The sequence below is a fragment of the Syngnathus leptorhynchus genome, chromosome 17, assembly GCF_054491065.1.
Source record: "Syngnathus leptorhynchus isolate UIUO chromosome 17, UIUO_Slep, whole genome shotgun sequence".
Lineage (NCBI taxonomy): Eukaryota > Metazoa > Chordata > Actinopteri > Syngnathiformes > Syngnathidae > Syngnathus > Syngnathus leptorhynchus.
Genome location: NC_141211.1, coordinates 5,400,668 through 5,426,575, shown reverse-complemented (window position 1 = coordinate 5,426,575; position 25,908 = coordinate 5,400,668). Strand labels below are relative to the sequence as shown.

The following is a 25,908-nucleotide window of genomic DNA, read 5'->3' as shown; positions in this document are numbered from 1 at the left end:
TTGGCCATGCTATAGTGTGTCACCTGGATTCTTGCAACTTAATGAAGTATACAGTGCATAGTTTACAAAGCCAGAAGAAATCTATACAGACAAACATAAAATGTAACTTTGAAGCATAAAAAAAGTTATTTTGTCCTCTTTTGTTCTTTCATTGATCTTGCTGCTCATTTTAGGGAGGGGGGCGGGACTAAATGGTGGCTTTTTCATATTATCTGTAGGATACTCGGCACTTATTTTTAATGTATACATACAGTATCTATATATATATATATGAAAGTACCTATTTACTTTTGGTTCTTTTTTTTAAAAGAAGTGAAAGAACATGCTGAAAATAGCAAGATTTGTTCAAGGGCTCTACCAAATCGAAATTTCATGTATGAACTGATTTGGGAGAAAGATTGAAATACCGCAGCAATGGATTTGAAATTTTAAAGATAAAGGGATAGAACTATCAAATATGTGGTTATTTCCAACAGATTTTCATTATTGTGGGTGTGTCAAGGATACTGTCTGTAATTTTGAAAGGATACTAAATGCTTCTGTTTTTGAAGCCTTTTAAATGTAGTGCTTCATTTGAATGTTTTTATTTTAAAACCATGACTTTTCTGTGTCTTAGTGACTGTCATTGGCCAAATACTTGGAAATTATTTGATCACATTATAGAAGCAGACAGGGTCAAATGGAATTGGACTCTGGACATGACCCCCCCCCCCCCCCTCCCCGAAGGTTACCCTCAGAAGCCTGGACTGTCGTAGCTGCTGTGGCTGGAATAACTACGAGATCGACTGCGACTCCAGCTGCGACTGCGACTCCAGCTGCGACTACGACTTCGACTCCTGCTCCTGCTTCGACTCCTGCTGCGACTCGGACTGTAGCTGCTGTAGCTGCGACTGCGGCTGGAGCGCGAGGGGCTGCTGTCGTAGCTGGACGTCGACGGGCTCGGACGGTAGTACGGGATGGGACGTTTCCGAGCACTGTTGGAGGAGGGCGAGCGGAAAACGCATGTTAAAAATCAGCGTCAAATCAAAACCATTTCTTGTTCATATTTACTCAAGCCAAATCATTGTTAGATGGTTGTGACCAGGTCGGGAGCTAAAAGAGAGCGGCAATGTGTGTTAAAACAAGCTCACACTCAGAAGAGAAAAGCTCGTTAGGTGACTCGTTAATAGCGAAATGTTTCTGAGAGTAATTATCACCAGGAAGAACACCGGTAGTCAACAATAGCGTGGTTAGTCTGAATTTGCTTCAGATGATTAAGATGACACCCACGTGTGATTTTATTTTGCCTTTTGTGACATGATAAGTGGTTGGATTAACAAGGCCCAGTCACCAAATCCACAGCCCGCCAATTGGTTAGTAGAACGCTATCAAGGTATTGCTCCTATAAAGCACTTGCAAATCACTTCCATCATGGCAACGCACAAGCAAGAGCAAGAAAGAACCTTGATAGTGTTTCTGATTGATATTAGTGAGTGGGCAGAGTTGCTGTGAATTTCACAAAGAATGTGGAGGAGGAGGAGAGAGAGAGAGGGAAAAAAAAAAACTGGAGGAAGCCAGGTTTACTCTGGAGGTGTTTTACTGCTCAGTCAAGCTCCAGGAGTCAGACTAGCAGGGTCCTACTGCACAGCAACAGTTACCACGGCAACTGGCCGGCAGCATCTCGTTGTTTTGGCATCGGAACCTTTAAAGGCTGGAGTGAAAAATGACAGCATATTTGACTTTTTTTTTTTTTTTTTTTACATTCATTGATATTTGTCTATTTACACCATGGGCTGGCACAGCTAGCTTATAATAATAATCAAAACAAAGTGCATCTAAAGTAGCTAACAGCAGAGGCTAAGTTTGACTCCATAAAAAACAAACAGTGTACTTACAGTTTGTCGGCCTCATTTATTTGAAATAAAACAAATTGTATGTTTAGTTTGTGTGATATCTTTACTCGATCAAGTTTCTGCAATCTTAAATCGTTTTACAGATTAAAAAACTAGAAAAGCACTTTTTTTTTTTTTCAAATTACAATTAGAATTGCTCCGCTGGCCATTTGATATGTAAATAAATATATTTGAAGGTTCATTTCCCTGCTGTTATTTTTATTTGATGGAGATTAAACATAAAACAAAAAGTCAGGGGTGAAATTTCAGGATGAACCTAAAATACACTATAACCTTTACTTGAACTTAATTTGACCAAACTTGCTGCTCGCTACTTTATGTTTGTCTTACGCTTTTCCCCAACAAGTAGCTGAATAAAAAATATTTCCTAACGCAATCCCTTTTTTGGTGAGTCGTGTGTAAACTTATACGTCAGCTCCCGCTAACGACAGACTTGTAGTACATGAAGTCTGTGGGAAAGTTTCAAATAAACCTTTTTTGTACCTCGTGAACCCATCTATAAAAATCCATAAATGTTGGTCATCTTTTTAGCTGTAAACACCAACACAATGGATCTGAAATAAAACCGACAAGATGGGCTTTAACAGAAGCCTTTCCACTTTGATTTCATTTGCATTCAAATTAGGTCCACTGTCCCATTACTTTCGGCACCTTACAAACATCTAGTAAATAAAACCCGAGAGGCTTCAGTTGAAGCGCATCTTCTCGATTGTCAAGGCGCATCCAGAAGATTTGCGTTACCTGGTAATCCTGCGAGCCTCCATGAAACTGGGGGAATCTCTCCTCCGTTTGCGAATGGGCGAGTAACTCCGAGAACGGCGGCGGGCCCGGCTGTCTGCGTCGCTGTCGCAGCGGTTGGGGCTATCCCTCTCTCTACGTGACACGGGGAGCCCGGTCAGCGTGACAAGAAAAACCGAAGGAGGAGAGAGTGAAGTGTGTCCTCACCTGGACGTGTTCTGTCTATTGTGAGGAGATTTGATCTTGCTGACGCCTCGGTCCCTGTGCGCAAGCGACGAGTGTCCGCTGCTCCAAGAGCTGCTGCGATGTCTGTGTTTGCTCCGCGATACTTCTTTCTTTCTGCTGGACGTGCGAGAGCGGCGGCCCGGCGAAGCCGACGGGCTCCGGTTGTGCGCTTGACCTCGACCGGAGCGATGGTGACGCTTGGAGGAATGACTGCTTTTCGTCCTGAGGAAGGAAAGCACACAGTTTTGTGTAAGTAAAGCAGGACCTTCGTTTCATGGACCACGGAAACAAAGCGTGGCGGATATATCGGGCAGAAAATAGTGTCTAGTCCATTCCAAACGCCGTACCTTTAGTTCCAGAAAGGGCCGCAGTTCTCCACAACCCCAGAAAAAGATCTCCGTGTAGGCAAATGGATGGACAAATCTTTACATTTAAATCACTTTCATGATGTCTATGATATATAATTATGCATACAGGTGATAGGTTATATTTTCTGCATAAATTTTAATTCTAATGCGTCACTATTTATTAATTTTTTTAATCCAGATCTTGGAATTCATGTTTCATGTACCGTATTTTCCGGACTATAAGGCGCACCTTCAATGAAAAAACTTTTTCAAACTTTGTCCTTATATAAGGCGCACCGGACTACAAGGCGCACCATTAATGCATCATGTCAGATTTTTAATTCAAATCAAATCATTCTCCATTTGATCTTTTTATTTCAACTTCAGACTCAACAAATTAGTTTATAATCACAAAATAATGATCTATAGTCGTTTTGATTCATGATTCATAGTCTTCAGCGGGCCACTTATGATTGTTTTCATGACACAATGCTTCGGGCCAGTTTAAATTTAGGAATTTGGTCCATATATAAGGTGCACCGGACTATAAGGCGGCTTTTGAGAAAATTTTTGTTTTTTAGGTGCACCTTATAGTCCGGAAAATACGGTATTTGCATTTAGTTTTTAAGGTAGTCATCTGAAAATAAAGTCAAGCAAGCATCTGAAAACATTGAGCTCAAGGACAGCGACAATGTGCTCTCATGATTGTGTGTATGTGGAAGGGCAGATTGATGCTTCAAACTTGCTCCATACTTTCTCTGATGGCGGCCGCTCCTCCCTCCTCTGTGAGTGTGGTTGTGGTGCGAACGTGCCGAGTCGCTGCTGTGAGCAGGAGAGTGGCAGCTTTTATTGCGTCCTCGCTGAGCGGCTCTCCTGCTGCTCACGCTGTCCTCGCTTCCACCTTCACCTGTGGTGCACATCTGCACCGATTTGCTCCTGCTGGAGGCGCTATGGAGCTTCTGCTCTTTGGGTAAAGCGGATTGGATGCTCGCGGAGCCGGTGGCCGCTATGCGGAGCTTCTGGAAAGAAATGATGAGAAAATAAAACAAAAAAAAGGGGAGAGAGGGGGGAAAAAAAGGACAAAGGAGCATTAGAATGTTTAGGCATTTTCAGTTTTCTGCGTGCTACGGTGTACCAAAAGAATGTAACATCAGAAAGAAAAAGATCTAAAGTTTTCTCCGTATGGCTTATAGATGGATAGATAGATTGATAGATAGATAGATAGATAGATAGATAGATAGATAGATAGATAGATAGATAAATAGATAGATAGATAGTCCTCTATGGTGCAGCACATGCAATACTTGGCATGCAAAACCATAATGAGTTGAAGAAATCATAACCGCAAAAACAAACTAAACAAAACTAGGAGAAGGAGGAGAGGAAGAAATACCAAAAAAGTGAACCCAAAAAAAAAGAGAGAGAAAGTAAAGAGCTACAGATAGTGTAGAGAGAGAGAGAGAGAGAGAGAGAGAAAAACAACAACGAGGAATTGTTTATATTTTAAAGTCATGATGTCAAAGAAATGAAAGTAAACAGAAAGAGAAGACAACTGGACGGAACATCACAGAAATGGAGGGAACAAAATAAAGATCACAATTATTCAATCAGTCGAATCAGAAACAAAAATCATCTGCTACTCAATTTTCTCTTTCTGGATTTTTTTTTTTCCCCCTGAGGACAAGTGCTGACATGTGAACAGCGACCCATTTTTTTTTTTTTTTTGAAATGGTTATTCTTGTTTAACTCCCTTCTGGTTAGCATCCACTTACCAATAAAGTGGTATTCCCTCCTTTAGTAGGTAAGGTATGAAGAAAAGGGAAAAGTGGGGCAACATAAGTGCATCATTAGATTCACAAAATGCAAGAGAAAAAGACACAAAAGCCTTCCCTGACAAGGTGTGTGTGTGTGTGTGTGTGTGTGTGTGTGTGTGTGCATGGACATCAATGGAAAAGAAGTCAAAGCAAAGAGGAAAACCATGACGGCCTCCCTCACACGTGGAGTCTTTCCTCAGCCGGGAACGGCACGGCACTTTTGACCATTTTCCCCCAATTCACTCGGACAACTTTTGAATTCCGTGTGTTTGTGTCAAATTTGGTGTCTCCAGGGAGCTTTTGCGATACAACCAGTAAAAAACTGTTTTGTTATGTCATTGCAAACATCAGATATTTATCGTCTGAACACGTTGATTTTCGGTTATTGGAAATATATCGGCCTCTTTCAACAACAAATGTGATATTTTGAGTGTAATGTTTTGGATTATTCACAAAGAGATCATTTAAACAATTTGAATAAACGCCCTTTCCAGGACCACCTGGATCTTAAAAGCCAAAGTAAAATCTCAAGACCAAAGGCAGAAATGAAATGATTATCAAATGTTGACACTATTGGACATATGTGAGATCCAACACAAGAGCGCAATTAATCATACAAAGGAAACAAGAATGTTTGAAACATTTCAAATCAAAATATTTTTTCTGTTGGGCATAGAAATATCTGCAGCATAACCCAGCGTGCTAACTTAGTAATAATGTTACAATTGCATCAAAAAACACCCCACGTCCATAAAAACAATAAAAGAATAAAAAAGAGCAAGTCGTGTGTCATGTGATGACACCTTTTTTTACGGCTACTCACACTACTCCATTGCGTGCTGTTTGTAAACAAAGAAAACAAAAAAGGGAAATGTCACAAATTAGCACTAGCAATTTCACAATTAGGGTCCTATCAGAGACAATGGAAAGCATAGAACAGCCGTAAGCATGCAGCTCGAAATATCACATCGATCTTTTCATATTTATGAAGCCAGCTTTCTCTCATGCATGCTTTTTTTTGGTCCATTATATATATATTTTGTTTTGGGGGTCAATGGAATCCAATTGAGAAAAAGAGAAGTGCACGAGTGAGGTCAGTTTGAATAAACTTTAAAACATTAACTTTAAAACATTAACAATTTCCACTCTATTGGTTGTTTTAAAGCCACAAAAAGTAGGTCACAGACAAACCCTGCCCTCATTACATTTAATTAAGATTCTACTTTATTAATACGAAATATATAGCACCACAATGACAGCGAGTCCCCCGACCTGCAAGTTCTTCATCCATTTTTTGGGGGTTTTGCTTAGAATGAATGAATTCAACCGGAAAGCCCACTATACTGACTAATTAGCAAAAGACAATCAAAACAAAACCATACATTTGTTTTATACAGCCCTTGTATTGGATCTCATGTGATTATTTCTGTGTGATCCCTCTGTCAAACAGATGCTCTGTCCTCCAGACAGAAAACAAATCAAATACCGTAATCTAAAAAATGGAGAAAGAGAAAATGGACCAGGGAGCGCGACCAAAATACCAGGCTTGACAATGAAATTGAGGCGCAGAAAGAAAAAGAAAAAAAAAAAAATCAGACCTTTGAGTACATAATAAAACCTTCAAGAGTGAAATCATAATCGATGAAGTAAAAAAAAAAAAAAAGTTTTTAAAAGGCCACTCGTAAACAACAGAGAGAAAGAGAGAAACATTGACGTCACTCAGGCTAGGGTGCTTGTCACATTCTCATCTGCATTAAGATCACGTGCGTAGCGTAGGCAAAGCGTTACCTACCTTCCGTTTCAATCAGTGACACGGATGCAATATCAACAAAACAAGGAAACAAAGAAAAAAAAAAACACAAGAGGAGGGAATGTTCTCCGCAGCGATATGGGAAGAAGACAATGACCTCTTTTAGTATCAAAGCTACATTTTCCACCAGAGACTCACGACAACTCAACACCAGCCCCCCCCCCCACAAAAAAAAATAAATAAATAAAATGAAGAGAAATAAAAATCCAGATGGAAAATTAGGATGATTCTGGAAACTACATGATTTGCTTTGTCTTTTTCGCTTGTACAAATGCAGCCATATTTGTATTCAAACAAGGGAGGGGATAGAAAGTAGTTAATCATCATCGTAGTGGAAGGGTGAAAGGAGGGGAGGTGAGGTGAGGTGAGGTGAGGTGAGGTGAGGTGAGGTGAGGTGAGGTGAGGTAAGGTAAGGTAAGGTAAGGTAAGGTAAGGTAAGGTAAGGTAAGGTAAGGTGTGCAGGCAGAGCTGGCAAATATGAAAGATATGTGGGAAGGAAAAAAAAAAATGCGACAAGAGTCAGCTGTGAGTCACATGGCACAGATGAGGAGGAGGAAAAGTGTCGCTGCTAATATGAGCTTGCGCAAGTCGATACATTGTAAAGGGACCCCAGTCATATTTGGCCCTACATCTACTACTGCGACTACGACTATCAATACTACAGTTCTGTTTCGATGTCAGCTTCTATTTTTGGTCATGTGTCTCTTTTTTTTTTCTTTTAATTCAAACTTTCAATGGAATAATAAAACTGTTTGGAATAACTCCCTATCCACTACGAAGGAAATGATTCCAAACAAATTCAGCCGATGCTTTTAAATGTAGGTGACAGAGAAACACATTACAAAATGGCTTGGGTCCCTTTAAAATACAAAATCCATATTAATAATAAAAGTGTGTGTTGACAAGTTGACCCGCATCATTTGTTTGTTTGGCAGTGTTTCACTTTCATCCCTGGATGCTTATGCACGATCTGTACTGGTATATGCTCACAAAATTATTCATAGAGGAACAAAAAGGTATTTAGTCCTTAAATGTTGCATTTCAATTATTTTTTTTGATTCTGTGACATAAAAATGAAAATTATAAAGACCATTAGTGTGATTTATAGCCTGTACAACCGATTACAAGCAACTGTAATGATGGGGGGGAAAAAACTTAGATTGTTAATTTGATTTTTTTCCCAATATCAAATTCATTGATTGCCAATTTCCCTATCGCTGGTCAAGCGCAGCCCCAACTGAGAAGCATCCAGCAATTTCTTGGAGTGAGACAGAGCCAAACATAGGTCAAGGGGCAAAAAAAACAAAAACTGAACCTGTCTAGAAACAAACAAACAGGGTGGCAAAACCACACAGCTGCAGTAATAAATTCATTTCATCCCGGAATACTCGCACAACCTTTTGTTGGAGGTTAACAACACCGACGAGTGGTTGCTAAGATGCTCGGAATATTAAAAGGCTCTCCCAATGGCTCTTTACTACATCCCAAAAGTGACAAAGCTTGTTTGCCATTCTCCAGCCAGAAAAGATCAGCGAGAAACAGAGAAGATACTGACTGCCACCTAGAGGCAACATGCACACTGACACGGAAAAGAACCGAATCAATCAAATCCTGCTGTAATGCTCCTCCGAGTGAGGAGAGGAGGATCAATGAGTGAGCAGAGTTTGTTTTTGGACAGAAAGACAACTGGATTGATAAGAAGAAACCATTCCACGTACCCAGTTAACCTACTTGGTGCAGCTCCAAAGCATTTGAGTGCTTTTTATATAAAACAGGAGAGACATCGGGGCATTTATTAATTGTTCAATACCATTTCGATTGATTGAGGACTAAGAAAAGAAAGAAGAATGAATGGCAGAAGCAGACAGAGATCAGATGAGGCCTCGGAAGACGCATGCAAGAATACAAAACACGAGGCAGCAGTGTGTCGAAAAAAAAAAAAAAACTGTCATCCTAGTTCTGCTTTAATTAGTGTTTTTTTTTTGTTTTTTTTAAAGCTACTTGTACTACATGTATTAGGATAAATACCGGGAAAAGATGCTGGCTTGAACCACAATAAAGTGGTACAGAGCAAATTCTCAGGTAATTTCATCATTTTATATTATGATATGACTTTTTTTGCCCTCAGTCTCCATTTGAAGCAATTTAGTCCATCACAAAATTGGATGTATTTTCTTTCTACAATGAAAATGTCAAAGATAATAATTTTCATCCAAAATATATTTTTTACATATATTATTACACATATTTTTTGCTTTACTGGTCCAGTTTTAAAACTGTGTACATAAAAAATCTTGCCTTTATTTAGGAAAAAAAATATTAATTGAAATCACGATCGCCCTAGTATAAAACTCCATAGTGTGGCTATCATTTTCAGTTTTCCTTTTGACCTGAAAAGGTCTACGCTGCCAGTCATACCTGCTACTCCCCCCCTCCCCTCCCTTTTATTATCATCATATCCGTCAGCAAGCGACCACATGTAGGGAACCACAAGCTGTTTTGGTGACTGTTCCGGCATCATGTTGTTTCGTAATGGCATGTGAGAAAAGTATGCAAATTCTCCGCTCAGAACATCTACGTGGAACAAACACACACACACATCCGCACAAAGACCCGTCGTCTGTGCTGCCACCAAACAAGAACAATGAGCAAGATGGTAGAGGAGTCAAAAGAAAGCCAGCTACAAAGCGGCAGCTCTTTTTCTACATATCACATACAAGGACAACCATGTGACCTTGGAATTACGGATGAAAAGAAGAAATCAAATTTCACGTTAGAAACTGTGAGCAGGTTAGGGTAGGGGGGAGGGTTAAGTGAGTAGAATAGAGGAGGTGACATACATCTTGCACCTTATCACCCTCTGTGTGGTTGAGTCTGCTGCTGCCGCTTTTGTGGCAATTGTGAGCGCGCTGGGTGGGGTCGCCATTATGGCAAGCCGCGGGACTGTCGGGGCCCGGTGATAGCGAAGCCTTCTTTCCACCCTTCTTGTGTCTGGAGGAGCAAAGCCACAAAAAGAAGAAGCATTTAATGAAGGTCAAGGAGTGGCATTTTTATTTCCCATCTTCCACAGAGGATGGAAAATAAATGCGCTGCCGGTGAGTCACTAGGGTGAGACCGACCGCTGTGTTAGACAAAAATAAATAAAAATTATACAGATGTGCGTGATTTGTGGAACGTACCTGCTGGGAGATTTGGAGGTGCTCCCGGTGGATGACAGAGACGCGCTGCGGCTGCTGTAGCAGCTGCCTTGGCGCTGTGCGCTCCTTCTGGGGGTCTCGGTAGGGGACCTACATCGACGGACGCAAATACACGTGCACAAATGGGAAGGAATTTGTATGGATGAGTACGCCGCAGGGAAGGGAAACACGTGTCGAATGCATTGGACTCTATGTAAAGCGGGGCAGGCACAGCTGAATACTTTTAGATTGTGCCAAGTTGGGAAAAAAAAAAAAGAGCAAAGTGGTGTTTTACACTCTAACATTCTGTGTAACACTGAATCCGACGTAAGATATTGGAAAAATAGCAACAGAATGTAGTGTCTCACCTTTTTTTCTGTTTATTTTTCTCTTTATGTTTGTCCTTTGGGCTGCCCGACCTGAAACAAAAGTGAGAGTTCGCTAAAGAACCAATGGAATAATTAACAGACGATCACTTCCTTTACTAATCTATCCCAAATTCCAATTACAAAACCAAATAAAATGTGCAAAATGTTGTGTAGATTTGGACCATTGAAGCAAAATTTGATCCAAAACAATTATTGAGAAATCATATTTCTGAGAGGATTTGGAATTTTAGTCCTCATCAAGCTTTTAGATCATGATGGGGGAAAAAAAAAAAAACAAGCACATCATGTTGATTTTGTATTAGTACACACACACACACACACATACCTGTACCTCCTCTTTTTGCTGGAGCCTGATGGCGACCTAGAAAAGTAAACATGGTTATTATTAGACAACTGAATTATTCATGCGTGTGCTCGAGGAAAGATAGTTTTAAGCGGAAAATCTCATAATTCCATGTTGCAATTTACGATGGAGACTGACCTTCAATTAGCGGCGAACGACTTTCAAATATTTGGTCTCAATTAATGACTAGTAGTGCCATCCGATCATTAGAGTTTCAATGGAAATGGGTCAAAGTGTGTTACTATTTTGCAGAAGAGAATGTGAATTATTGCAGCAACCACCAGGGAACGAGCGGATCCTCGGAAAGTCATTGTTGTGGTATTGCACGACTGAGAGCAAGTGCATGGCCCCATTACACAAATCTCAACTGTTTTCCAAAAGCCTTTTCCAACAAACAAGTCGCTCTATGAATTTTATGGCATCGTAATAATCCCGTATTGTTGCGTACGCCGCAGCTATGCATGATTCAAGCTGTAGTGTGACAAAAAATAAAAACGATTTTTGTCACAAGGCTCTATTTTTATACTTGGTCTAGCGTGAGGCGCAGTCGAAATCTGCGAAAGAGCTATTGGCATTGGTGCAGTTAAAAAGGGGCATGTGCGCCATTGTGGGCGTGAACACAAGTGACTTTATTCCCATTCACAATGGCTCCTTTCACAAATTTCCCCTCCTGTCTTACCTTCTCTCATTTCTTTCTCACCTCCAGTCCTTACTATTTTTCTGCACCTTCCTTCCTGTCTTGCCTCTTTTTCTTTTCTTTCATTCCTTTCTTTCTTAGCAACTTTCTCTTGTCTTCTCTGCCAAGGCAAATGGTAAGCAACATATGGTAAATGCACAAAAGGCCATTGTAGTGGCAATCGACTTCCCTTTCCATAGCAAGTGAGACTTCAAATCCCTGAACATTAATAGCTACCTTTATGCATGCTTGATCAATACACACACCTGTCACGCTTGTGTTTCTTGCCACTCTTTTTCTTCTTCTCCTTGCGGCTCGGTGATGAGCTGCCAAACCTAACAGCGGAAAGAAGAAAAGAAATGTGGCCAGCTAGACAATGCTGTCAAAATTGCTTCTGTCACTTTTAGTCAGATATCCAACCACTGTTCCAAAATCTATGGTTGTTCAATGAAATGCTTGGATGATCTACTTTATGAATGTCTCAATCAATGATTTCCTCTCACCGACTTCTCCGACGTCCAGATTTCTTCTTCTTTCGTTTCTTTCGACGAGGGGATGGAGAGCTGCTTGATTTCCTCTTGACTCTGAAATAGTGGGTGAGAGAGACTTTTAGAAATTTCTAACAAGGGTCAGATTCAGAACAGCGTAGTTCCTTTTAAATGCACTTGACGTTTTTTTCGTGGTAACACATTTCAACACCAAGTGCCAATTGGAGAGAACAATTTAATATTTGATCCGAGGTCTCACAGTATAGTAATTGATCGTTGATGGAGAATAAAGATTCAATTAATGCTGCATAAGTACATATTTATTTTTTGCTGAATTTAGTGAGGATATTTTGTGTGCAGTTTTTGATCGTGTGTCGACCTGTTGTCACTGTGATAGTCATCGGCATAGTAGTCTCCCTCTTCATCACCAACCAATTCGCCGTCATCCTCAGGGTAGTAGTGCGTGTGGTTAATCCTGAAACATGGCAGCACACGCTTAGAATAGAAAAAAAAAAAAAAAAAGATTGAATTTGAGTGATTTTTTTTTACTTTTATGTATTGTGGGATTTGCACCAGGAAGGAACAATAAAAATAAGTAAAGACAAAAGGTGTCTGTGGGGAAATTACACTACCCAAGTACTATGTTTACTCAGACTATTTATTGCAGTAGATACGGTCCCGCTTGACTTTTTTTTTTTTTTTCCCCCAATTGCGTATTAGATCTGACCTTGCTGGCACCACAGGCGCTAAATAAAAGGTAGGAGAGGGGGAAAAAAAAATATTGCACTGATTGTTTGCCTCATGGAATTCAATGTTATTGACCTAACCTCCCTACCCTGTGGCACTGTGACCAAAAAAATATATATGACCGACTGTTGAGGTTATTTAAATTTGAGCAATTCTGGTTGATCTGTTGCGGGCGAGAATCCTTCATTTGGGGAACTGATTAAAGAAAGGAAGAGGGTGAAGGGAGGTAAAACACAAAAAGAAGCTATTAAAGTAAAGCGGGGGACCCACCATCAAGGCAATTTATTTTTGGATTTCATTAAGTGCATGAGCAGACCAATGAGGTACGCATATTGGGTAGCAAGAAAAACTGCTTTCGAGATGTCTTGGCTTTTGGGACAATTGGGCTTTTAACTCGGAGTATTTTGTGTCATTTTCCCAAATATACTGCAGAATTAAGAGAAGCAGCCATGGTCCCTCACGCAAAACCATGATTACAATATATCAAATTTCTCATATTGTGTTCCTTCTGAAAAAAACGGGCATCAAAATGAACACACAGGGTCAGGCCCTCATTCGGCCAGCCGATTATATTTGTATTGTGGATATAGGCAAAGTGATTGATGTACTAGCACCTCCATATTTGCTCCAGGCCATTTCCTTGCTAGTGTAGACATGTATTAAACCACAGCTGAGGGGTTTCCACTATCAATAGTTCCTGTGTAAAATATAGGAGTTTCAAAAATCAAACGCCAAAGGTATGGAGGCTCAAACACACTGACTGAGGCTGACCTTATGGTGTCAGATTTGATTTACAAGACACAAAACAAAGCTTTCATAAGGTTTACTTTTCATTTCAAGTAATAAAAGCAGTCACCTATTTCGATACTTCCAATTTGTTTCTGCCAGTAGTATGCTTGGTACTGCTAACCAGCGGTGTGAAAACGCTGAGAAGGCAAAAATAAAACCTTACACTGGTTGTGATCCATCTCTGGTGATGACCCCCTCTTTGTCCATCAGCATTTGTCGGAATGTGCTGACTTTCTGTCGAATCTCCTCCTCGGTGTATCTGAAGACAATAAGAAGCCAGTGCTGAAAACATCTGGAGAAGGTTAATTGATCTGTGCAAATACAAGCAGTAGCATGGCAATGGTCATCATATTTTCAATGTATTGCCACTGCAAGAATAATTTCATCCTTCCCACATTCTGCCCTTGTAGCTGCAGTAATGAGCAGCTCCAATGAGCTCCAAGAAATAATTATTATAAAAATGCGGCCAGATATTACACAATGACTTCGAGGGGGCGGAGTAATGGCTGATGGCTATCGGCTTTATGAAGCATGAACTCCTCTGTAGCGGGAAATGGCTTGAGTGTGTCAAGTCATCTTTTTTTGTTGACCTTAGCGTTTCATTTGTTAAATGTACATGACATTGCTTGGATAGAATTCCGTATTTATTTAATACTGTGCATTTACATGATTTTAATTGTAGACGATTTTGGATTTACAATCTGGCTGCAGGGATTTGCAACTAAGCGGGGCTGATTCTGTCTGTGGGTTTTGCTTGTTCCATTTTTTATCAAAGGTATTAAGAAAGGTTTTAAAATGTCATTTCTGGGTGGTTTCAATGATCCGTCTTTTCCAAACATTATCACGGAACACACAAACAATAAAAAGAAATGCACATAACATGACTCCTGTGGAGATGAAGAAAGATGGGATCGGTTTTGGGCCGCAAATAACGTTACAAGTTTATTTACATGGCATCGACCTTGTAAAACCAGTATTGTTTTATTCAAATGATTATGTTAGCAAAACAAGTCGTGCATATAAAGACCTGCAAAAACAAGTCGGGCACTTCCACCCGCTGTGGCAACCCAACTCGTATGAATTAACCAGTGGTTCATTTTACGTTGGAAAATGGGTGTTTACTTTTCAGAGATTTAAAAAAAGAAGCATTTCTTCTTATAGTAGCTGCCGCCATCAGCATATTGACAGTGTGGAGAAGGAGATTAGTACGAGTGTGATGGAGCGTTGCAATAGCTAGAAGACGGCCCGGCGGCTTTGACAGCACCATCGACTCTTGCTCTTGGCCAATCTCTCAGCCGAGCGGCTGTCACCTCAGCACAATGGAAACATGCACTTTATATTCATGGCTTCCACAACCAGCACATGACACATTACCATGCGTTAGATGCTTCTTGACACATTACAATAGCCCTTGCACGCTTGCTGCTTGTACCTGATAAAAAGCTACATTAAAAACCAACAACTTGTATATATATATATTTTACATATTTTTATATTATAAATATATTAATTTTTTTTTACAAAATAAATATATAATATATATATATTTATGCTATTATCGCTCCATTAAGTGCGCGTGTGTTATCTGTGTGTTTGACGCTAGAAAACATGGCTTCCATAAGTCGAGCTCAGGGACTGTTGCGGATCCATTAAATAGTGCGACCATCAATTCTGCCGCAGTGTAGTAAGTGAGATTGAGAGGCAGTGGGAAGAAAGACAGGAGCACAATATGAACACCTCCACGTTTCTATTTCAGGATGGACCAATTTAAACAAGCAACAAGAGTGCTACTGTGAAATGCTTTAACTCTCAAATGGAGTGTTATTTTTTTCTGTTTTGAATTTGGCACTTGGAGAAAGTTTTCCACAATTTTGTATTAAATAATTGGTGGCTCCACCGAAAAAAACAACAACATTGACCTGCTAGTTAAGAAACAGCAATTTTTTTGCACGGCCTCTTGCGCTGAATGTTTTCTATAATTGTAAATCTACAAGCAAAATGAATTGTAGTCAAACGAAGGCATGTGTGACTCAGTGACAGTGACTCACTCCGACATGCCAATTAGGCTCCAACCATCCTTTTAATTGTGTCTCAAATTTGCCATGTCTCTACTTCTCCATCCCATAATCCTGTACTCGCTCTCTGTTACAAGAGCACATGAGAATAATTTGGGACATAGGTGGTTTGAGGACAGCTAAAAATTGTGTGAAACTTACCCTTGTTCTTCCATCATCTCTTGGAGTTCCATACATTTAAGTTCTACCCTTCTTTTCCTGTCATGGTCCAATATCTCCCTCCGTGGCTTTTTCACCAAAACTGGTTGTGATTTAGGCTCTTCTTCTTCTTCTTCTTCTTCTTCATCTGGCTGTACTTCTTCACTTTTTGCTTGTAGGGCTGTTGTCGGCGTTGCGCCCGTCGTTTCCGTGCTTGCCCCCATTTCTGGTCGTGCTGCGGGAACCAGTGGCTTGCTCACCCCGTTTGTACCATCCTTGGGAGATGGTACCCTTGCTGCATCATACATGATGACTATCGTCTGAGGGAACACAAGAGGGCAGAGATTGTTGACTCAGCAAAATGATTTATTTATGAAGATACGCATGTTGTTGAGTTCCAAGGGATTCTTTCATAAAGACTTGTTTGATAATACAGAAACGTAAAGCAAAGCAGCCATCTGCCAAGGCTAAGATATTTGTCGAATGCAAAATGAATGGCTGAATGGCTACAATCCAAAAAAGCATCACAATCTTCTCTGATCAAAATATACTCTTCGACAGGCAAAATAAATTACAACGTGATCTGCAAAGCTTTTAAAAGATTTAGAAGCTTATATAAGTGCATATTGAACAGATTTTTTTATGTAATATTTTGTTTGCGACCAAATATATAGAGATCTAGAAAGATTTGGTTGTATAATAACCTTGGTAGAGGTATTTTATGAAGGACACATGAATTGCTAATGGCCCCACAAAAAAAAAAAGTTCAACGCCAAACAAGAGCCCAGAAGCGGATCGTTTGTCATTTGATGTTATGTCACGACAAGCTGCGGGATTTGCGTTCCAATTGAGCAACACATCAACGACAAACACGACTGGATGGAAGCGACGTGATGATGTCGACCGGCGTGACTCACGACAGCGCTGGCAGCGATCGTACTCTTCCTAAAAATAAACAACGTCTAAAGATGAGTCCAGTCAGCAGTTATGCCGGAAACAATTTCAGAAAAAAAAAATGGTTAAGATAAGGTTTATTTTCAAAGTTGGCCTTCTTACCGCATTGGCGGCGTTGACTAAATAATTGTTGCAATAGTTGGCTCAACTTCTACTTCTGAAAGATTAAACATAAATAAGAGCTTATTCTCCCACGCTGACAGAGGTTATTTTCTACCTCGGTTGCTCATTAGATGAAAAAGTTTTGGTTTTTTTTTTTCCAGGAACACAAATTCATCTGTTCTAAGTGGCACAAAGACATTTTGATCAAGATGAATTGTCCTATTAAATCCAGAGTGGAAGATGGTGATTGGAGAAAGGCCTTCCAGGTCCTCCGGAGTCCCACAACATGGCTTCATTTTTCATTGGGGAGCCACAAATGAGAATCCGAGGCACTTCATCACTGTCGTAAAGCGTTCGAGACCAGACCGGAAGACACCAGACATTATTATCTCGACTAGTTTATGTTGCGTCTGCATGACTGCTTTGCTAGCGAGGCTGAGTGCCATGCTGAGTGCAGTTGAGTCAGCCTTCAGCAGAGCGGGATGGATGACACCAGAAATTAGGACTTGATATTCTGTGACAATATTTTCTCATCTGAAAGTGATCATCGCAAATATTTTTGTGAGCTGAAAGTCCTCTGGAGGGAGTGAAGGTTATCTGCAGTGCTGCATTCAAGGAGACTTCAACCTTTTTTTTATTTTTTATCCTGTTTAGTCACTGTGAGGGCCTCCTGCTGTGTCATCCGAGTTTGGATATAAAGTAGAATAAAATAAAAACATGAAATAAGTCTCTTCCTACATGGAGTGAGAGACAATGGTCGGATTTGTGTGTTGCAACGCAAACGCTGGATGGAGAAAATGCTTCTGCTCAATTATAAAGTGAAACGTATACGTAATGGACAAGCTGCGAGCGAGAGAAAACTCATTTGCATCTGCTAATGAGTTAGAAGAGAAGGGACTGACGGATATGATGCGAATATAGGGAAAGGACTTTTTTTTTTTTTCAATCTAAATATATAATCATGAAAACGTCTCCATGGCATTAGTATGAAATCTTACATAATTTATGTTCTTAAACATAACTGAAAAGCCCACTTAGCGTCATCCATTCCAAAGTCAGATTTTTATTTATATTTAATTTTATTGCAACACATTTTTTACACAATATACGACGATATAAATAGCCATATCCATTACTATGTATTTTTCAATTGAATTTGCATTTTGAATCATACACAGCTGAGCAGTGTCAGCATGGTGCATACATACGCACGCCCATTTGTCTTTCAAGTCGTAACAAACTAAAATATATTTGTTGCTTTGTTTGTACAAAACATAAGAAAAACAAACCCACCAATTCGACATTCTTGCTAAAACAGAACGAAAGCGCTTTTATAATAGCCTTGTTTAAGTGCACTCTATTTTCGATTGCCACTCTGACGGGACAAAAAACAGACATGACTTGAAGCATTTTCTTCGATTAAGGCCAAGTTTTAAAGCTCCAATCGGACTTGCCGCATTGTCCATTGAGTGCTGACTCACTCTGGGCTTCTGTGATTGAATTACAGTGTTTGAACGACGGTCATCGCTGCTGGGCGGAATGAATCGTGTTTTGACCTTGACAGAGAGTGGTAAAAAAAAAATAAAGCCATCTTTTCATTTGTGTTGTCTGAGTTAAGAATGGCTAAAGCAAGAGACTGTTATTTATTAGTAATGTGGGTTAGGGTTCAATTCAATTTAGATTAAAAAATAATTAAGGATGAAACTAAAATGCACTTAACAGATATTCATTTAATATGATCTCAAATCTGAATGTCCAACAGCTCAATGTGGGTGTATATTTCCAGAAGGCGGCCATTATTGTAACAGAATAAGTAGAAATAGAATGGAATCTCTCCGCTTGCAGGCGAGAGAAAGTCAAATGCAGCAAGGAAAAGGAGGCCAATGTCAGCTGACTGCTGCACTAAGAGGATGCTGTCCTCTTTTGGCCCCACTTATGCTGGCACAGCATTCAAGAGAGCAGCCAGATCAGCTGCCAGATTTAAAGGGATGGACAGACGGACGCATGTCAGCTCACGGTAGGTGCGATCACAATCCCTACCTTTAAAAATCTGGATTTCCAGCAGGAATTGCCAATGGGTTGCCATTGCATCATTTTAGGTAAAATGAAACTCATTCAGGGGGTGAGATGATTTATGAGTTCACTTGTGTTTTAATTATGGGAAGTCCCTCTGTCATTTTGCTTCAGGCAAATGACGTGGTTAAATTCCCACGAGTGACTCATTTTCATTGAGTCAGAAAAACAACAACAACAAAGTCTTTCCTGTGGCATTTGACAAACGACTTACATTGCAATATTAAACATGCCAAGCTCACAGATACAGAAAGCGTTTTTTGTTGCCGAGCCTCCAGTAAAATCAGATTCATTAGATTTCAACTGCATCTGCAACATCTGCAACGTCATAGTCTATCCGTTCGTACATTTGTTTTGGTTATGTTAAATTCAAGAAAAGTTCATCAAAAGATTACACTTGCAAATATTTGATGAAGCTATGAAACAGAAATATTCCTTATGGGATTTTTGTTGTTGACAAAATAAAAGTGTTAAGGGGTTTGGGGGTGGGGGGGAGCAGAAAAAAAAATTGCCCAGCTTCATCAGTGCAATCATTTGGAGCACTGAGTCATATTAACATCCCAATTTATCATTGGTTGTCTTTCTAAATGATATTTTAACAGAATGGCAATTTACACACGATGCCGGTGGAAAGCTACTTAAGTGGATGAAGGTGGCACAAGCCAGCTGGAAGACACGGCGGCGGCAGGATGAAGAGTGAGCCCAGATAAGACTGCAACATGGAGAATAGAAACATTGTCCAAATTGGAGCTCTCTACCATGCTGAACTTGCAACAATTGCAGCTTAATTAAGAGTGAGAGCTGAGCCAGTCAGACAACAATAAGCTCATTAGGATTTAGGCGCTATGATTCATTTGGCAGCACAAATGGATTCATTCCTTAAAGAGCCATCTGTGTTTTTACTACAAAGTGTGTCAAAGCTCTATTTCAAGAGGCCTGATGTTTTCATCACTTTGACTTTGTGTGTCGGTCTACAATTTGTTACCCTGCACTTTTCTTGGCCTGATATATTCAAGTGGAGCAATCTTTCCCAAGAAAGCTTGGAATGGCTTACTCTGTCCAAATGAGGAAAAAGCGTAGAAGAAAATCAATAGGAGAAAGTAATATTTAATTTCATCAAACACTTGTTCTGCTCAGTTGAGTTAGAATGTCAGACTATTGCCTAAGCATGTCTCCAAGGTAACCTCCACTTTTAAATTGAATTGAGTGCAGCGGTGCTCTTAAAAATTAACTATATAGTCTGAAGGGAAAAAGAGACACAAGCTAAAATGTCCTCCAATAAAATTTGATCCTGCACTCTGAAGATTTTTTTTTGTTAATTTGCTCTTGTGTTTCTGAACTATTAGAAACAAATAGAGCTCAAATACTTGTATATTGTAGAAAGCTGGTGTTACATTATATATTGGATGTCCTTGAATATGCCCCCCCCCCCCTCTCTCTCTCCATGACAACAACAATGCAGCAATCCCGGACAGTTATGAGAAGGCTTCTGTCAACTGCCCTTCAAATCCTGCTTCCCTCGGTGCATCATTAGCGTATTCCATGCGTATACGATCTTATATCGACAACATAGATGAAGGAAGAGAGAGCTGCAATTGAGTTTGCTGACAGCCCAGAAACACGTCTGCACCCAAGGAGAAAGATTACACCAAGGTTATGTCTTTTTTTTTTTTTCCCCTCCAACTGAGACTAGATGAAGTTGGAACATGAAGATTGGCAGCTGGCGGGTTAGGAATGCCTACTAAAAGAAAAACCAATCGACTGATGCCACGTGGGCTTGGATCAATTGTCCTCTCAGCTCTGCCATGACCTTAACACATCTATGGATTCTGAACCGGATAGGTGGGGGCTGCATAGGTTACGTATCTCTTGGAAAAAAAAAAAACAAGATTTGGGCTCTGAAGGTGAGATGGGTGCTCAAATAAATAGCGACTTATTTGCTATGTCGCTCCTGTTCCTGTTCTGTTCCATCTAAATAATGCCTCACTCCTGTGTCAAAGGCCATGCGTGAAAAAGAGCGATAACGTGAAATAAAATAAATTAATTAATTAAAAAGAAAAACGAATAAATAAATAAATAAATAAATACTTCACGATGGACATTGCACCTCTCTCTGGGAGTTCAGCTTTGTCCTCCGGCCATCTGTCAAGGAAGAACTACGTGCTCTTGGGCTCTGAAGCTGCTGCCGCAGTAACAACAGACCGGCGCCGCTCTGCCTCCAGAGACGACGCAGGCATAAATATAAGAAAGCGCTTTGCCTCTGGAAGGCCGCGTGTTTATTTTTAGGGGTTGGGATGTGACGGACTAAAGCAACATTTCGGAGCTGATCAGTGTTCAAATGTGTTTACATGCCAGGGGAGAGAGTCGATAGAGAGAGAGCGAGATCTTCAAAAAAGCAGAAGCTTTTCTAATCTGCGAGCGAGGCGAAGGATTAAGACATCTTTCAGAGAAGGCATCCTGTTATAATCCTAGCCACTGTGCAAATAAAGTTGCTTTCCAAAAGAAGGCTAAGGAAGTTGTGGTGGATCAGATCAGAGAAGATAATGTGACAGCGCTTCATATTACAATGAAAAATCAATATTGGAGTCTGTAAAATAGAGTTGGATACAAATATCCTATTAGTTCAAAAATGTAAAAATACATGAAAATATTTTGTTGAGCTTTCTAAAACTGGCCGTGAACCTCTCGACCTTGCTGCCTTCTCGATTTTTTATTGCAACAGTATTCGGTGATGATACCAGCGAGAGGTGTCGTCACGATTGTTTTTGTTCCAGTAGATTTCAATTTCATTTATCCCATCAGTGACCTAAGCTGATTTGATATTTCACACGAATAACAAGAGCCCCATTCAATCGTCTGGCGAAGTGTTTTGATCCATTCAGATCATTAAAATTTCATTTTCTATACTGTCAACGTTCGCAGTGATTTTTTTTCCTTTGAAGTAATTTTCGCCTCAAAGAATTAAATTTGAAAGCTGTTGTGACAGATGATGTGACATACACAGGCACTATGAACTAGTAGATATCTCCACAGAGAGAAATCTGACAGATGGTTTGATTGCAAATAGACCAGCGATTTGCAATCAAATCATCCACAGCAACTAACAATGTCAGCTCGCCCCGTATTCTACTTTGATTGAGGCGAGCCGGTCCTCCGGGGAGCGCATCTGACCGTAGAGGTGGTAGCGGCCTGAAAATTAGCTGCCAAGGGTGAAAGTAGACACGAGAAAAGGTCAGGTGAATTACGGCTACTCCAGTGGGCTCACGCCTCAAAGGTCACGAATCGCCTTTGGCCAGACACAAAACAGAAACATCACCAAGAGCAAATAAACTCCGGATTGAGAAAGCAGCTACAGTGTAAAAAAAAAAAAGTCTGCATTTTAGAAAGGACAACTGTCGTTTCTTTCTATAGGACATTACGGGAATCTTAAATCATGCAAATTGTGCCTTATTCTGTCACAAACAGTTTTTTCTATTAATGGATAACCTCGAAAAGTAAATTAAATTGTAACATTAGAAGATGATAAAAAAAATGGATCACATAATAACAACCATAATCCCATCCCATCCCCCTAATCTACCAGTGCCACAGCCCGTCTTCAGACATGGTATTAATCCTCTGGGAAGTGTGTCCATGCTGACTTGCCGTAAGTAATATCCTCTGGCCAGGCAGGCAGGCAGGCAGGCAGGCAGGCAACGCACCTAACTATGCAGCGCCCTTTCCCTCCCCCAATCACCATCTGTTTCCTGCACAGCATTCTGGCATACGTCTCTGCAGAGCCAGTAACTTCTGCTTTATCTTTTTTTTTTTGTAAACATTTGTAATCATTGCATCCTATAACAGCTGACAGGGAGTATAAAGAAAGCTATATAGCATATTTTGAAATAATTAAGCCAATAAGATTTTTTTTTCTTCATCTTGTATTCGTATATGTATATATGGATAAGAAAAATTGACATAGGAAAATTAAATTCAACCATTTCACCTATTTGAGCTTTGTATGACTTGACTTACAATTTGCTCGAACTGAGAAATGACTTGACCTGCTTGAAATTTGATGACTGGCTTGACAGTAACTTTCTGGAAACTTGAAGGTTATGATTTGAGCCTTGCACCTTCCACACTTTTTAGCTCTGCACCCTCAAAGAGATAGATAGATAGATTCTTCCCTTTTTTTTTTCCTCTGATGGAAAAAAGCACAAGGCATGAAATTTCCCTTGACAACAGAATCTTTCAAACACGACATAGCTACAGCATCTGCGGAGGCTAATGGATGACGAGCAGATGAGCTGAAGGGAAAAACAACTCTGTCACAAAAATGCTGTTTTGTCTATTTATTGGATTATCCTCATTTTCTTCCAATTGAACATCTTACAGGAAAAAAAAAAACTTCAAATATCTTTGTCTGTTTGAATGTATTGACAGAAAACAACCATTCTTACCTTTCCTCACTTCATATAATGAACTACAAAGCAAGCATAAGTTCACTGTTCTTAGTCCAAGAGGAGACCGAGATTCCCGTGGGGGAAGCCAGCTCATGTCCTCCCTGTCGGTCCAGTCATGCTGCGTCTGCCTGCCACACGATGCCTGATCAAGCTTCTAAATAATTCACAAGCCACTATCCATGTCTATTACCTGCTAACACTCCCCCTGAAGTGTAGGGTTGCCATAGATACAAGCTACTGTGCAGTTTAAGTCACGCTCGAGTGAGCCCATGCTTTAAACATTTCCAAAAATATTCGGAAGTATGTATAATGTATTGCAAAGGAAAGGTCAACGCTCTGCATCCTATTTTTTTTTTGTTCACAGCATCACTTTTCAGCCTATGTCCTATTTTCTCTCTCATGGATGAATAAATGGAATTGTATCCCACAGCGCTACTCAGCTGTGATGACATTTTGTCATCTGCTGCTTTCACTCGACGAGAAAGTGTCACTCATTAAGCTAGACGGCACCGATCGTCCGGAGCAATTACACTCTTGCTGGACTCTTGTAACTGCTATTCAGCGTGGCATGTTAATTAGGGATTTGCTCATTGCAATGTTTTCAATCAAAGACAAAAGAGACATACGTTGACCAATAGACTACTGAGTCTCGCGTTTCCTTGATTGACTGAATTGTTTATCAAGCTTGGGAGTAAAACGAGATATTCACGACACTAGATAAACATAAGCAGTATATTGAATATAAATTCTATTAAGGGGAGTATAAAAGTAAATATAATGCCAACCACCAGTAAAGATGTGTCCACATAATAATAATTATAATAATAATAAATAGGAAAATAAAGATGTGCTGACCATAAACCACTTAAATGTTAATACTCAGTTTCTGTTAGACATATTTAGTATCGGAGCATCTGTTCTATTTTTGGACATTTAGTCTGAAAAGAAAAAAAAAAACAGGGCTGTAAATTCCCATTTACCAGCCTACACTCAGATACAGTGCGAAGCAAAGCGGTCTGAAGTAAGATAACATCAACATCAAAAACACGCTGTGACAGCAGAGAAAGCGCCTGTTTCTGTGTGCGTTTGGGTGACGACTTCACAAAATATGGGAGCACGAGGGACCATTAGAAATGGGAACGTCTAAACACGGAAAGATTGCCTTGCTATTTTGTCAGCCTATGAGACCAGCTTGCTAGAAGAGAGATGTTGGATTTTCTTGTGGCAATCCTTGCGAGTAGGTTGGCAGCAACGAGACAGAACCATGAAAGGCTGAAATTTGGTTTTCTCCAGATACATATATACATATATATATATATATATATATTTTTTTTAAATATAACCTTTACAGTCACAGCACTAAAAATATTGCCCTTCATCCTCTCCCACATACCGGCAATCCTTTCAGACAAAATCTAAAGAAGCTACCACCTGATGTGAAGGCATAAAGCCCCGTGGCACTCAGTTGTAGATTTAAGTAGAGGCTGAGCTGACGAATGTTCCCCACACATCTCCATCTATTTGAATTAGCAGAGGGCTCTCCCGCTGCTCCTCCAATGCCAGCCGCTTAAATGTTCCCTGTGACCTCCCTTTCCTGAGAGGAGGGAAGTAGGACAGGAGGAGGAGGAGCAGTTTGAGGCTGCCAGAGTGATGCTTGAATGCAGGAGAACAACTGGAGACACTACAGAAGTAGATGTGCTCGATTGCTGCTAATCTCAGGTTAATCTAAAAGATTAATCAATTCAATTCAAGTAGGAGCTCCATAGAACTGTGATATTTTGAAGTAACCCTATTCAAAAAAAATATTCCAGCTATTATTATTATTATTATTATTATTCAAGTATCTTGCACTATTTGGAGTGCAGAGTGGGAGTGCGTTTGCCACATAGCGTTTGTAGAGATTTGCAACCGCACGGGCTGCTTTCATTTAACTCGGTCAAAAAGAAAGATGTGACATGTCCCGTGGCTGGAGGCGGAGGGGGGAGGCAAACGGGGGGGGGGGGGGCGAAAGGGGAGGGGGCGGGCGTGTTGACAATGAAGCGGCAGCTGGCCGCGGGGAGGCTGCGAAACATGGACGAGCGATAGAACCGCACCATCTGGGTGAGGGGAGCTTGTGGCATCAATACGACGAGTCTCCGTGTCGCCCCCCTTTGTCAAGCAAAACTAATACTCAACAGTCTTACCGGGCGGGCGTAAAAAAAAAAAAGATAATACCTCCTTCGGTAACACTCGATCATTATCCTAATAATGCCACAATACACTTGATGCAATTTAAGATTCTTCGGAAAAACTCTTACCGTTCCTGCAGTCTTCGGCTACGGAGTCGCAGACGTCCCAAGCCGCAATCGATATGTGTTCGGCAATCTTGTAGACCGGGTCCTGATGTTGAGCCGTGGCTTGATCCTCTTCGTTCCTCCTTTGCGGCATTAGCGCGTCCCCGCTGCCTGTGCTCGGCTTGTGGTGCTGAACTGGACAGCTCACCGTGGAGCTGAGGGCAAGGCAAAAGAAGGGGAATTGAATGCTTTTCACCAGACAGCGCCCTCTGTCGAAGGGGAGGTTCAGTGGAAGGGGAATACGTACCTCTGTGATAGTGACCTCTACTGGAAGAATTAAGACGTGCCGGTGTTTCCTTGGCCTAAAAATAATAAAATACAACAACCACATCAAGACTGAGAAGAAATCTGCCA

At 40.5% G+C, this 25,908-nt stretch overlaps 1 protein-coding gene across 2 annotated transcripts; it reads right to left on the bottom strand.

Moving 5' to 3' along the window:
- Positions 1 to 722: 722 nt before the first annotated feature.
- On the bottom strand, positions 723 to 25,852 carry srrm3 (serine/arginine repetitive matrix 3). 2 transcript variants are annotated; one of them, XR_015068778.1, is made up of 16 exons: positions 25,802 to 25,852; positions 25,519 to 25,709; positions 15,651 to 15,967; positions 13,598 to 13,693; positions 12,278 to 12,373; positions 11,914 to 11,994; positions 11,677 to 11,745; positions 10,717 to 10,752; positions 10,371 to 10,421; positions 10,006 to 10,113; positions 9,667 to 9,817; positions 3,956 to 4,221; positions 2,838 to 3,077; positions 2,634 to 2,765; positions 1,564 to 1,690; positions 828 to 974 (listed from the first exon to the last, which is right to left on the bottom strand). XR_015068778.1 is itself a non-coding variant. In XM_085936671.1 (15 exons), the coding sequence occupies exons 3-15, from the start codon at positions 15,953 to 15,955 to the stop codon at positions 734 to 736; spliced, it is 1,872 nt and encodes a 623-aa protein (XP_085792797.1). In that variant the 5' UTR covers positions 15,956 to 15,967; positions 25,519 to 25,709; positions 25,802 to 25,852; the 3' UTR covers positions 723 to 733. The 2 variants fall into 2 exon arrangements, 1 of the variants encoding a protein (XP_085792797.1); XM_085936671.1 differs by lacking the exon at positions 1,564 to 1,690 and having other exon boundaries at positions 723 to 974.
- Between the last annotated feature and the right edge of the window lie 56 nt (positions 25,853 to 25,908).

Excerpts from the sequence above, each read along its gene's own strand:
- srrm3 (XM_085936671.1), bottom strand. The coding sequence starts at position 15,955 with ATGTATGATGCAGCAAGGGTACCATCTCCCAAGGATGGTACAAACGGG. Across the intron at positions 9,818-10,005 it reads ACCTCCAAATCTCCCAGCAG|ACACAAGAAGGGTGGAAAGA; the intron begins GTACGTTCCACA and ends TTGCTCCTCCAG. Across the intron at positions 975-2,633 it reads GAGGCTCGCAGGATTACCAG|TGCTCGGAAACGTCCCATCC; the intron begins GTAACGCAAATC and ends CTCCTCCAACAG.